The 12638-nt window shown below is 54.8% G+C and overlaps 5 protein-coding genes across 5 annotated transcripts; 2 read left to right on the plus strand and 3 right to left on the minus strand.

The window, feature by feature from the left end:
* Positions 1-236: 236 nt before the first annotated feature.
* Positions 237-4737, minus strand: A1O7_01234 (uncharacterized protein; the record flags this gene model as incomplete). Its single annotated transcript, XM_007755272.1, has 3 exons — positions 237-1407; positions 1456-2022; positions 2069-4737. 3 exons carry the CDS (start codon positions 4735-4737, stop codon positions 237-239), a joined length of 4407 nt encoding a protein of 1468 aa, XP_007753462.1.
* A 1122-nt stretch (positions 4738-5859) lies between these two features.
* A1O7_01235 (uncharacterized protein) lies at positions 5860-7027 on the minus strand (the record flags this gene model as incomplete). The annotated part of the gene is made up of 5 exons (XM_007755273.1): positions 5860-6042; positions 6095-6204; positions 6258-6316; positions 6435-6674; positions 6804-7027. The coding sequence occupies 5 exons, from the start codon at positions 7025-7027 to the stop codon at positions 5860-5862; spliced, it is 816 nt and encodes a 271-aa protein (XP_007753463.1).
* A 1280-nt stretch (positions 7028-8307) lies between these two features.
* Positions 8308-9375, plus strand: A1O7_01236 (uncharacterized protein; the record flags this gene model as incomplete). Its single annotated transcript, XM_007755274.1, has 1 exon — positions 8308-9375. One exon carries the CDS (start codon positions 8308-8310, stop codon positions 9373-9375), a length of 1068 nt encoding a protein of 355 aa, XP_007753464.1.
* Positions 9376-9635: 260 nt separating this feature from the next.
* On the minus strand, positions 9636-10355 carry A1O7_01237 (uncharacterized protein; the record flags this gene model as incomplete). The annotated part of the gene is made up of 4 exons (XM_007755275.1): positions 9636-9813; positions 9861-10053; positions 10206-10262; positions 10331-10355. The coding sequence occupies 4 exons, from the start codon at positions 10353-10355 to the stop codon at positions 9636-9638; spliced, it is 453 nt and encodes a 150-aa protein (XP_007753465.1).
* A 441-nt stretch (positions 10356-10796) lies between these two features.
* A1O7_01238 (uncharacterized protein) lies at positions 10797-12188 on the plus strand (the record flags this gene model as incomplete). The annotated part of the gene is made up of 2 exons (XM_007755276.1): positions 10797-11503; positions 11627-12188. 2 exons carry the CDS (start codon positions 10797-10799, stop codon positions 12186-12188), a joined length of 1269 nt encoding a protein of 422 aa, XP_007753466.1.
* Between the last annotated feature and the right edge of the window lie 450 nt (positions 12189-12638).

Raw genomic sequence — 12638 nt, forward strand, 5'->3', positions numbered from 1 at the left:
TCCGCTTGTTGACATGTTGACAGTGTCCAGAATTGGTTAGCGCGGATAGCCACTTTCTCAACGTCACGTGCGCGGCTCGCTTGGACGAGCGTGGACGAGCAACTCGGGGAGGGCTGGAAACACACTCACACAGTCATCGGATTATATTCATCTTATAATACCCGGAGGCGCTGCAGCATGAGCTTCTCCGTCTCTCATGTTCTTCGATCACTATGACCCTTTCACCTGATATCTAGCTAGCCAAGAACCCTTCCAGCGACTGAACTAGCACTACGATCTTTCGTTTCTGTCTTCCGCAAGCCCTTGCCCAACTGAATCTCACCCAGCAATGCACCAATGTCAGCTGTCCCTGCACGAGCAGGCGCAGGCATCGGTGGTGGAGGGGGCGGACCTCCAGGGGCATCAGAGGTAGGGAATGGTGGCGGCGGTGGAGGTGCGGTAGGGGCATCACTTCCAGGCATCGGTGGTGGCGGTGGAGGTGCGGAAGGGGCGCCACTCCCAGGAATCGGTGGAGGCGGCGGAGCAGAAGATGGCTCAAAAGCACCAGGAACTGGAGGCGGCTCTTGAACAGGCGTCTGGGGCTTACTGTCCATTGCCGAAAGTGGCCTCGGCGGTGCCATGGTGCCGAACAGGATAGAAGCCAAATGCTTCGCAGATCCGCCCCCGGGACGATCTTCGTCGTCGTCGCTTTCTTCGTCTTTGTCAGATCCCGCTGCCGACCATTCATCCTCCTCGGGACGACGTCGCGACTGAGCTCCAGTAAAGCTCGGCGTCAATGGCTTCGCAGTCTCTTGTTGGGCGATGCGGTGGAAGGGATTGGTAGATGCGAGACTTTCAGCCGGTGGCGCAGGAGCGGTTGGTGGTGCTGGTGGTGGTGCAAATGTTTGAGCTTCTGGAACCGGGGGAGGCGAGAAGACTGGCCGCCCATTTTCCGCGGGTTTGCTCTGTGAAAGCTTGCGGAAGTACGGGTTCCTTGACTCTTGAGCAGCAGGGGGACTAGAAACAGGCGTGGGTTCATAGCCACTGCTTGCTGACCGTTCTGGGGCAGCATGGCTGAGCGGAGGTGAGGCAACTGAGCCTGTCAGCACCTGGCTTGTTGCAGGTGTACTCTCTTGAGGCGTGATTTGCTGCGGGCCCTCGTCCTCGTCCGATGAGGAGTCATTCTCAATTTGCTCAAGCTGGAGCTGGAGTTGTCGCTCTCGCTCACGGGCTGCTTCCAGCTCAGCTCGCTGTGCTGCAAGCTTGGCCTCCTTCTCCTTTGCCTCTTTCTCCGCAGCCTTTTTGCGAGCCTTTTCTTCCTGCTTCTTGATCTTGCCAGCCTTGACTTGCTCCTCTAGTGCTCGCAACCGAGCTTGAGCAGCCTCACGCTCTTTCTCGAGGTCATTTTCTTGGGCGCTGGCCGCAGCCCTAAGATAGTGTCAGCTGATGCAAGGTTCATACACGCGGAAAACTTACTCCAGTCGTTCTCGTTCACGTTTCTCAGTTGCCTGCTCGGCCCTGATCTGCGCGGCCGCCTCTTCTTCAGCCTTGGCTCGTCCAGCCGCTTCTTCCTCCTTTGCACGAGCAGCAGCCTCGGCTGCTCGCTTGGCCGAGAAATCCGAGCTGTCCTGTCGCTGCTTTCGAGGTGCCGGCGGAGGTGGCTTTTTCTCGTTTTTGGGGCTGGGAGGAATGACGCCCTCGTTAGCAAGTCTCTGTTGTCGCTCCTGTTCGCGTTTCGCATCTTCGGCCTCGGCTTTCCGCACCCGCTCCTCTCTCTCCCGCCTTTCACGTTCCTGCCGCTGCGCTGCTGTCTCGCCAGCTTCACCAGCAGGCTTGAGACCGGCGGCTGCCATTCTTTCCTGGATACGTTTGAGGGCCTTCTCTTTGGCAGAAGCGACACGATCTTGCTGCGACTGGCCCACGGACGAGGCCGGGGGTGGAGAACGTGGCGTTGATCGTAAAGGTGAATCGCCATTCGCGGGCTTTGTTTCCTCACGGTTGTAGTCACGCGAACTTCTTCTAGCAGGAGCTTGGCGAGATTGCCTGCCTGCGTTAGTGAATAGTCATTGCAAATGAGATTGGTGCTTACTCTTCTTTCCGGACCTTGGCAGTCCTACTACTGCGTTGCAGATCGTAGATGAGTTCTTTGATTTCGTCCTCGACGCCCAATGCTTCTTCCCATCTCCTACGTTCATGTTCTTGGGTCGCATTTTCCCCTGAGTCACGCAGACCATCCTCTAGAGTTGTCACGAAATCCTTGGCGCTCTCTTCGACATCCCGTGTCATTGCTTCGTGCCGCTCCTGTTCGGACTTGATGCTGGATGTTTCTTGTTCCAAGCGCCTCTGAGCACCATTTTCGTCGTCCGCTGCAGGGGCGGGACGGCCGGCTAGTTCGGCGGCTCGTGCTTGCATCCTAGCGCGCGCTCGCGCCTTGATCCGATCTGCCTCGGTGACACTGCCGCCAGGACCGGTTCCCACGATGTTTGAGGCGCTATTTGGGTGGGCTTTGGCATCCTTTAGACGGAAAAGCTGCAGCTTGGTCTCGGCAATGCTCTTTTCCACCTTCCGCACATCGGATGCTAGTTGTGGTAGTCGATCCTGGTATCGCTGTAGCTCCCTTCTCATTGCTCTCCTCTCAGCACCTGTGTCACCGCCAGCGAAACCGGAATTGGGATGAGTGTCACAGTCATCCTGAACACGGCGGATCTGTCTGAAGAGTTCTTCAGCCTCCCTTCTATCCCGACGATCCAGGACATCATCATCATCCGCTTGTCTCTCGTCCTGAAAATCAGTAGCGTCAAGCATTATCTTCTTCTCACGGATCTTCTTCCTGATCTGATCAGGGGTCAGATCGTCGTAGGCTGAATCGCCGACGTCGGATGACGGTGCAGGAGACGAAGTTCGACTACCTCCATCTCCAAGACGGCGTCTCGCGCTTGAGCGGTAGCCAACAGCGTCGTCGTTATTCCGGAAGATTGTTGCATCTTTGCGGCCAAAACTAGGTGAAGCTGAGCCAGAACGGAACGAATGATCCTTCAGATAGCTAACGCCCGTCTTTTGCGGTTGCAAAAACGCGCCCGAGGTCTTCCGAGCCTCGGCGTCCTGAGAGAGCAGCGACTTCACAGTATCAATAGAGCTGTTGAAGTTCTTCGTCGACGGAGGGATCAGTTCGGGGGGAAGTCGAGCAGGTATGGCATACCCGTTCAATTTCCGGTAGATGAGATGCATAGCTACGGCAAACTCATCCATATTCAACCGACCTTTGTTATTGGGGTCAGAGAGCGTCCAGATTGATTCCAGATCCGATCTTTCAAGGCCGCTCTGGCCCATAATCTCAATCGCCGTGTCGCCAGAGATGTAGCCTCGGCCCAAGCCGTCCCAAGCACGGAAGAGCTGGTCGTAAATCCGCTTCTCGTCCTTGGTCACGGCCCAAGGAATCTTTGCATTGCTCGTGAGACCTTGCGTCGTCCAGCCTCCTGCTTCACGGCCAGTTTGCGGCATCAGACGCTGTTGCAGAGCTTCAATGTTCGGCAAGCCACCAGCTGGTGCATTCACGAATCCCCACTGGCCGGGCATGCCCGTTGGCTGTGCCTGCATGAGACCAGTCTGTTGAGGCGACACATTTGAACCAAAGCCACCACTTGGCATCAGAGGTAGGGACGGTCGCGCACCACCAAAACCCGCCGGCTGAGCGGCACCGGGAAACCCAGTCGCCTGGGCTTGCAAACCTTGTTGCTGTTGTCCAGGAAACCCCGTGGGGTGCGATTGAAGGCCTGGCATTTGGTTGTAGAAGCCGGTCGGCTGGGAGGTAAGCTGTGACAGGAGCTGGTGGTTGTTGGGTTGCTGGGGCGTAGGTTGTTGCGGAGCGGGAGGAGACATCGCATTTTGCCTCAGTGGAGCGTCAAAGTCCGGTACGTTGGTTCGCGGGGTCGGGAGAGGTTTGTCCTCGATAACACTGAATGAAATGATATCGACCATACTTGACACCTCGTTCTTGATCTTCTCGGGCAGTACCGGCGGCAACTCCTTCCCCGTCAAACTCAAGTTGCAAAGATACATGGCCAAAGCAAACTCGGGGAACAGGAGCTGGCCGGACTTTGTAGTGTCTGAGAGAATCCATATCTGCGACAAAGCGCTGCCTGGCAACTTCGACCTCAGAAGCAGATCTCGGGCCTTATCGCCGCTCAGTGCTTGACCCTCTCCCACCGCGGACTTGAACAACTGCTCAAACTTTGCCTGGTCCGTGGCAGTGATGAAGGACAACCTGATGTTTGGGATCTTGCTAGCGCTCTTGCTCTGAGCTCTGCCCCTCCTCGGCGGAGGTGCACTTGACGAGCCTTGGGTGAAGGACGCCGCGATCTGCGAGGAAGTCTGCTGCGAACGCAGAGGGGCAGCGGCGGGCTGCTGTGGTTGAGGGGCAGGGGGAGGTGGAGCGGCTTGAAAGGAAGACTGCTGTTGCTGGAAAGGTGGTGCCTGCTGAAAGGGGGGCTGCTGGACTTGATTCTGAGGAGGATAACCCGTAAACTGAGGCTGTTGCGCCGGAGCCTGGAAACCCGACTGCTGCTGAAATGGAGGGAAGCCAGTCTGCTGAGCCTGCAACTGACCGGGGAAGCCGGTCGGCTGTGGAGCAAAGGGACCTTGCTGCTGGGGAGCTTGATTAAATGAGCCGAACGACTGCTGCTGCCCGAAGCCTCCAGGAGTAGGACCAGGGCGGGCACTATTGGCGCCGCCCAGGAAGGAGTTGGAAGCCGAATACATGCCTGCAACACACGGTACAAAGCAGAAAAGCAGATGAACAACGCGGAAAAGATGGAAATCGAAGAGGAACTGAGTGAGACGATGCTCAGTTTCAACGACTCGGATCAGTCAACGCCATTACGAGTTCAGCTGCTACGGCGACGTGGCTATGCTACGGCGGAGCGCCCGCACAAAGCTGCTTAACGTGACGCTGGTGACGTCGAGCGCGACGTGCCGGGCGCATCGAAGTTTACCTAGGTAGACGCTGCCGTAACCACAATTCACCGTCCACAACTGGCAAAAGCCACCTGCAATCACAAAGGGCGAGGCTGGTCGAAAGCAAGCAGTATGTTGTGACGAGTTACCAGTACTCTGGACGGTTTTGTTATTCATTCTGTGGCAAGTACTCAAGTAGCTCTTCTAACGCCTATGCTAGCCAGCCCTACTCCTCAAGTCTCATGCAGTCCTACGACTGCGGCGGTCGATTTACCATCTCCCTTAACACGATGGTCCAATCGTTCGTCGCGGTCTCGTAGCCCTTGCACCGGACAGGGCTCGTCGTCGCGGTCTGGCTCTAGGAGTCTATCTGTTGCCCGTGGTGTATAGGCTGTCCGTCTCCGTTGGTCAGGGATGCACGATGGTGATAGTGAGTGCGTGGACTGGTGCCTCGCAGCTACGGAGCCGCAATATGGATGGGTGAATTCCACGGTTTGGGCACCTACAACTGGATGATGCCCAAAATTGCGGCAGATCGAGGCGGCGTGGTGCAGGTAGGCTGTGGGGTTGGAACGGACCGCTTTTTGGGACGCGTTGAACGCTGGGATGGCTTCGGACTAAACTGCGCTTTGGCTCAACTATGGCGTGTATGCATGCATCCAACCAGGCAGTTCCGTGTTTTGATTCAGCGATTTGAGTACCGCGTTCTGTCCTTATGGATTCAATGACCTTTTCATTGTGCTTCTCTGCATGCGTGCATAATATAGTCCTTTCCCCCACTAAGCCGTATCATGCAATATCACACCCCGTGCAACGCCCATGTCCAGAATTCAAGCCGCCCGTTAAGAGTACAGGGTATCACCGCATCGCAGTCGGAATCTTCGGATCGTATCATGTTGGGCCATGCCTCTGTCCCAGCGCAGGCAATCACTGTCCATTCTGTGCACCTCCAACCATCTTCCTCAACTCATATTCGCGGGTGAAGTTGGTCTTGAGGTTGTTCAGGTCCTGGACCAAGTCCCGGGAACTGGCGAGCACGGCTTCCTTCGGAGTGATCTCGCCGTCCGTCTGGACTCGCAGTTCGAAGTTGGCAAAGAGGGGATGAGGGATCTATTTGGGTTGTCAGATCTGGAGCGAGAACTTAGGTCATTACATGACTTACGCGGTAGGCAGCGAAGGTGACGTGGCTGTTCTTGAGGAGTTTGTCACGAAGCAGGTTGGCAAGGGTGTGGTCTTCCTTGTTGAATGTGAAGATTGTGGTGTTGGGAGTACCTTGGCCAGAACAGTCAGTAGGCTGTATACCAGGACCCATTCAAGCCACTCACGAGTATCGATCTTCTCTTCAATCTTCTTCTCGCCATCTGCAAGGAGGAAAGATTCGGTACTACACCATCAAAGTCAGCCGCTGCCACCCCTACCGCAAGATTGGACGCAAGCAAAGCGTAGTAGTAGCAACCGCTTGTGCCGAGTATCCTTTTAATCCTCTCCTCGTAATGGCGCACCTGTCAAGTATGTTGATCGCGTTGTGGTCGATCCCATTTGCCCAACAATGGAGTTTGACACCTTTGCGATTGGCAGGGTAGTTTCTCCAGGCTTTACCATCGGCAGGAAGGCCACCACGGCCGCGGTCGAGGGCAGAGGCGCGAGGTGGAGATGGAGGTGGTCCAGGATCCTCAGTGTCAGTTTTCTCGATATCTGCGATACTGCCTTTTGCCGCGACCTTGCTGTTGGTATCCTCATTGCTGCCAAGTGTTAAAATGGGTTCAAGTTCTATTGTCGGACCAGTAGCACCTCCAAATCCAGATCTGGTCCCAGAGTTGATCTAGAGACCAGATTCCAGAACTGGAGCGACTGTGGAAAGGTCAACTTACACAGTTGATAGACCTGCGCCGTTTGTGTCGACCCTGGAATTGTCACCTCCAACCAGTTCGCTATTTGGCTGCTCCAACCAGACTTGTTGCTTGGCCGGTATAAGACTAACAGGCGAGACTCGTTGTGCCGGGAGATTGAAAGCAACCTTGCGAGCTGAGGAAGATTGTCCGGGGTCGGTCGCCTCTTCCGGTCCTATGATCTGGCGTGCTGGAGTCTCCGACATGATGAATGACAAATTTTCTTACAGAAGTGGTGTACAGCACTTGGTACGGCAATTCGAGGGTCGATTAAATTAGGTCGGCAGGTTGAAGTAAAGGCGCAGGTGAAATATGTAGTCCTGTGAAGACAATGCCAAGGCTTGAGTCGTTTGATGCAGGCAGTTTGTCCAGGGAATTCTTCATGGCAGCCAACACGTCGTCCGCCGGTGAAATGAACCGTTGTGTCGTTGTGTCGTTGTGTCGTTGTGTCGTTGTGTCGTCGTGTCGTTGTGTCGTTGTGTCGTTGTGTCGTTGTGTCGTTCCAGCTGGACTAGGGGACAGTAGGGCTTGTCGCAGGTGGTTCGACCACTACCACGTCTGTCTCCTCAGGTGGATTCATTCTTGAGCAGATTTCCATCTTCCTTCTTCACACCGCCAGTCGCTTGAGTGCAGTAATACCAAGCAATAGAAATTTCTACATACCGGTCTGGAGCGTTGGACATCTTGTCAAATCTGTGCGAAAATATCCAAAATGCAAAGACGTCGCGTAAATGACTTTGCGGAAGAGGCAAGGTGCCAGGTGGTTCAGAATTGTCCCAGAGCAAGGGGATTGGAGATTAGAGCAATGGTAAGTACGCAGAAAGGACACGAAATGAAGGCGACGAGATGATGAACCCGAGCTCGGGCGAGAAGGCGGTAACAACACTGTGGCTTCACTCCGCAAAGGCCTATTCATCCAAAAAGATTCGACGGGATGAATGAATAGAGCGGACAAACAAGGGAAATTTGCCAAGTCAGCTTCGGGCAACAACAACCGAGTCTCGCTTGCTCACTTTGCTTTGGCCTACCGTTCACCCACTGTTCACCCACACTACTCCGTGCAGGCCGTCGGACCCAGACGGACAGATACATACGCCGCTGCATTATGCAGGGACCGATACAAACACGTAACCTTGCTGAGGCATTATTCCATCCCCCGTTCATGCCCAGCAGGCACTCGTATCGCAAAGCCAGTAAAGCGGTTCCGTCTACGCGCAATCGGACCTGTGGAAGCCATCATTCGCCGGCAGCCAAGAAAGACGCAGGTCTAACAGGCGCTAGCATCCGTATGGGGCACGCCTTGATGTGGTACACCATGACCTCCGATTGGGGGTTCTTTTTGCAGATCCGTTGTTGCGCTCCCTCTCTCGACGAGTTCGATCCTACAAGATAACGGATCCCGAGAAATTGTAGGTACATGTTCTGCTGGCACGTCGAAGCCTTGACACTGCCACGAGAAGCTTTCTACTTTTCCTGTCGCGACGCGATGTCGCCTGCTCCCCATCCTCTCCGGGATGCCTATCCATGGACCACCCCAAATGTCCCCGTCGTGGTTTCTGCGCCAATGATGAAAATCACACTAGGTCGCCTTGCGATTTCTGTCTCTTCTGCGGGCGGTATAGGCTTCCTTGCCGGCGGCTTCGACCTCTCGCAGCTGTCAGACAATTTAGCTGAAGCGGCCGAGTACGCGAAATCAACTAATACACCTCTTCGTAACGGTCAGCTCCCCGTTGGCGTCGGCTTCCTAAGCTGGGGCGCCTCCCTCGACCTGGCGCTCGAAGCACTGCGAAAGCATCCCGTTGCAGCTGTATGGTTCTTTGCGCCGCGCCATCTGTCCGACCTGCTCGATTGGGCTAAATCGATCCGCCAGACGAGCAACAATATGACAAAGATTTGGGTACAGATCGGCACCGTGGCGGAGGCGGTAGAGGTTGCCAAGACCACGAAACCAGATGTGCTAGTCGTTCAAGGGAGCGACTCGGGTGGCCATGGTTTGAGTGAGCGGGCGAGTCTTATGACCCTTCTGCCGGAAGTGTTGGATGCTTTCGAGGAGGAAGGAATTGAGGGTATCCCAATTGTAGCAAGTGGTGGCATTATTGATGGCAGAGGCGCTGCTGCTGCGCTGACCCTAGGCGCGGATGGAGTCTGTTTGGGAACAAGGTTTCTCGCGAGCAATGAAGCGGCAATCTCGAAGGGGTATCAGGACGAAGTGCTCAGGGTAACCGATGGAGGTGTCAGTACCGTGGCGAGTACGATATATGATAAAGTTAGAGGAATCAATGACTGGCCACAGACATATGTGGGCAGAGGGGTGGTGAACAGGACCTTTCTGGACGCGGTGGCTGGGATGAGTGAGGAGGAGAATATCGCATTATACAAAGAAGCCATGACATCGGGAGATTCGGCTTGGGGACCAGAGGGCCGGATGTGCACCTACGCCGGGACCGGGATTGGGCTGGTGAAGGAAGTGATGTCTGCTGCTGACATTGTAAGGAGGGTACAGCAGGAGGCAGTCAAGGTATTACGCGAGTCCGCTGTAAAGTACAACTCGTAAAAGGGCGTTCTGTCATGACTGCTTGCCTGGAAGAACCAAGCTCTGGTCTTGACCATGAGCCGTGCCGAAATGCCCAATATTCGTGCTGCCGCCAGTGCCTCGTTGCGGCCATGGGGTCCATCCTGCTCCAGCGAGCTCTACTGCCATGCTCTCTTCCTCCCGGGCCAAAATGCGAGGTGTCACAGGTTTTCGTCGTTTCGTATGTCGTCATGACGCTACGGGAGCAGGTCCCTCCCCCCCGGGTATCAGCTGGTCGCATGTTAGCTGGACTGCTCAGTATTCGCCATGTTTTGGGTGACGAAGACATCGTGCACCAGAACATTCGGCGCTGTGGAAAGCAGCTTCGCCAAGAGCGAGGGACTGGGTTGACCTACCATGCAGATGTTGTTTCCATTTAACAGAATCTTGGGCAGTTTTGTTTGCGCTCCAGTATAGTCGCTACCCCGATTAGTCTCATGTCACAAGTAAACCAGCGCGAGGCTTACAATTCAATCACATCTTCGAGTACCATATCTATCCAGAGAGGCAGATTGACGTCAGCATGCGCGTCGCCCTCGTCGCACAGAAGAAGCCGAGTCAGAACAGTCCGTTCCAGACCGCCCCAGGCATTTGAAAGAGGGCTGCAAGGGGATAACATACTGACGTAGTCATCAAAGCCAATTAATGTGCCAGCGAAATCTGCACATTCTCGAGTCAGTAATTCCAATGCCTCTGAGGACCAAGATGAACGCGGGAGAACTGGGCTAGAAACATCCCAGTGACAAATATATCAACGGACAAAGTCGGAGCTGCACAAGAAATTCCACTGCAAGCACTTCGGTAAGCTGTACCTTTATCACCCTTCATGATGATCCATATCCTCGAGCCGACGCATTTGTCGATCAGTTCTGCAAAGCAATGGTTAGCAATGTGTCCGATTTCTGTAGAACGCTTCATGCTGAGAAGTGGAATATACCTAGAGGCAGAAGTTGGGATGCCATGGCTGGCGCTTTCGGCGTCAGCATACGGGGGCGGGAAAGAGGGCGACCGTTCGTTGAGATGCGCACCAAAATCTGCTTCTTGAACAAGGTGCTTGAAAGATCGGCAATTGTAACAGTCTTATGTGCTGGATCGAAATGCAGTAAAGGCCCGACAATGACTACTCATCACAATGCACTCGAGGCTTCAGAGCCTTGCCGCCAAGGCCGGACGGCGAAATATATTGCCGTGGCCGGTCTGGAGATTTGATCATGGGGAAGAAGGTGCTAGGAACAATGCTTCTGACGTAAAGATCATATGACGCCCTTCCCCCCAAGTCCTAGCACACCCTAGAAGCCCGCCCATCTCCCGTTCTTCGATGCAGAGGTGATCCTCAGTTGCACCGGTTCGTTACGAGTAGGAGCACCGCGCAATCATCGAGAGTCATACACTGGCACTTTCCGATGCTGTCCGTCTGGACAATCTTGTGGTTATGGACAACCCTCGCCGCAGCGCTGCCTGCGAACTTCCCAACCACCACCGACGGTAACGAGGTCTCGCAAGCGCTCTTCGAATCCCTCGAAGAACTCGCTCGTATTGTCGATATATCCTACTGCGTCGGCACCAGCGGCATCCACAAACCCTTTAAATGCCTGTCCCGGTGTAGCGATTTCGAGGGCTTCGAACTTATCACCGCCTGGAACACGGGCCCCCTGCTGTCGGATTCGTCAGGATATATCGCGTTGAGCCATGCGCCATACGAGAAGAGAGTCATCGTTGCGTTCCGGGGGACATATTCGATCGCCAATACGATTGCCGATCTGAGCACGAATCCAGCGGAATACGCGCCCTTCCCTGCGGATAGTAACAACGACAGCGTCTGTACGAGTGATGCTGGGGGCGATGACAAGCCAGTTGGTGGCCATGGCTACCAGAATATCAAAGAACCACTACTGCCACAAATCGTCCAGCAACAACCGAACAAGGAGAAGAGGACCGTACTGGAGCCACCCGAGTGTCCCAACTGCACCGTCCATTCCGGGTTCATGACCTCCTGGCGCAATACACGCTGTATAGTCGTCCCGCACGTGGAGAAGGCACTGCGAGACTATCCTGGCTATCAACTGGTCTTGGTAGGCCACTCGCTCGGCGGAGCTGTTGCAGCCTTAGCGTAAGTCGCCTTAGCAGAAGGACAACGGGTGTTGTGTTCATGTTCCCCTCCTCCCAGTTTTTGCCTCGTTGACATTGCAATCTATGCGCACACCAGACCCATGGACTGACTCGAAACTCACAGGTCGCTTGAAATGCAAGCTCGAGGCTGGGATCCCCACGTAACCACCTTCGGCGAACCGCGCATCGGCAACGCAGCCCTCAACCGATTCATTGACAAGCGCTTCAACCTGAACTCCACGGACCCAGAATCGCTGAAATATAGGAGGGTGACGCACATCGACGACCCAGTCCCCCTGTTGCCCCTCGAAGAGTGGGGCTACAAGATGCACGCGGGCGAGATTTTCATCTCGAAACCATCTCTGCCACCAGCGCGGGCAGATGTCAAGCATTGCGTGGGCGACGAGGACCCCTCATGCATCCAAGACGTCCCTAGTGCTGCAGCCAGCCATGTCCTCGAGTCCAATGGTACCGACAACACCAACCCGGGCGGCCCCTCCTCCGGCGTCCAGCACATGTGGGAACTCGGCCGGCGATATAAGCTTTGGGAGCTTTTCTTCGCGCATAGGGATTATTTCTGGAGGCTGGGCCTCTGTGTGCCTGGGGGCGATCCTTGGGATTGGAGCCGTGGAAAATATAACGTCACTGGAATGGCAGTCGACAATGGAACCCCTGATGAGTTGTAAGTTATATGTGATGGATTAGTGACGATGGATGATTGATGATTGATGATTTGTCGACTTGCCTATTGGATGCCCTCTCGTGGACTTCGGGATGCCTTGCTTTGCAAGCGGGAGGCAAGGGAAGTAATCGTGGAGTACTTATAAAGGCATGGGGCTCGTGACCAAAAGCGTTGAAATGGATGTGTGGCGCACAGGATTCTGATCGTATATAGTAATAAGATGTCGTGGCGGTGAGACGCCCACAGACGCCGCATTGAGCTGCACTACCTGTACGTAATATCTAATGGGACATGGAACTGCAAAAGGGCCCATACAACGAGCTGTTTTGGCGCTGGGACTTGATGATAACACGAACTTTGGTCTCTACATGCAGAGACCAAGGTGATGCCTTTCCTGTGTTTAGATTATATACGGATCGTATCGAATAGCTCTGACTGGGTCAGTCGATCGACG

This window comes from Cladophialophora yegresii (genome assembly GCF_000585515.1).
Source record: "Cladophialophora yegresii CBS 114405 chromosome Unknown aczIN-supercont1.1, whole genome shotgun sequence".
NCBI classification, from domain to species: Eukaryota; Fungi; Ascomycota; class Eurotiomycetes; order Chaetothyriales; family Herpotrichiellaceae; genus Cladophialophora; species Cladophialophora yegresii.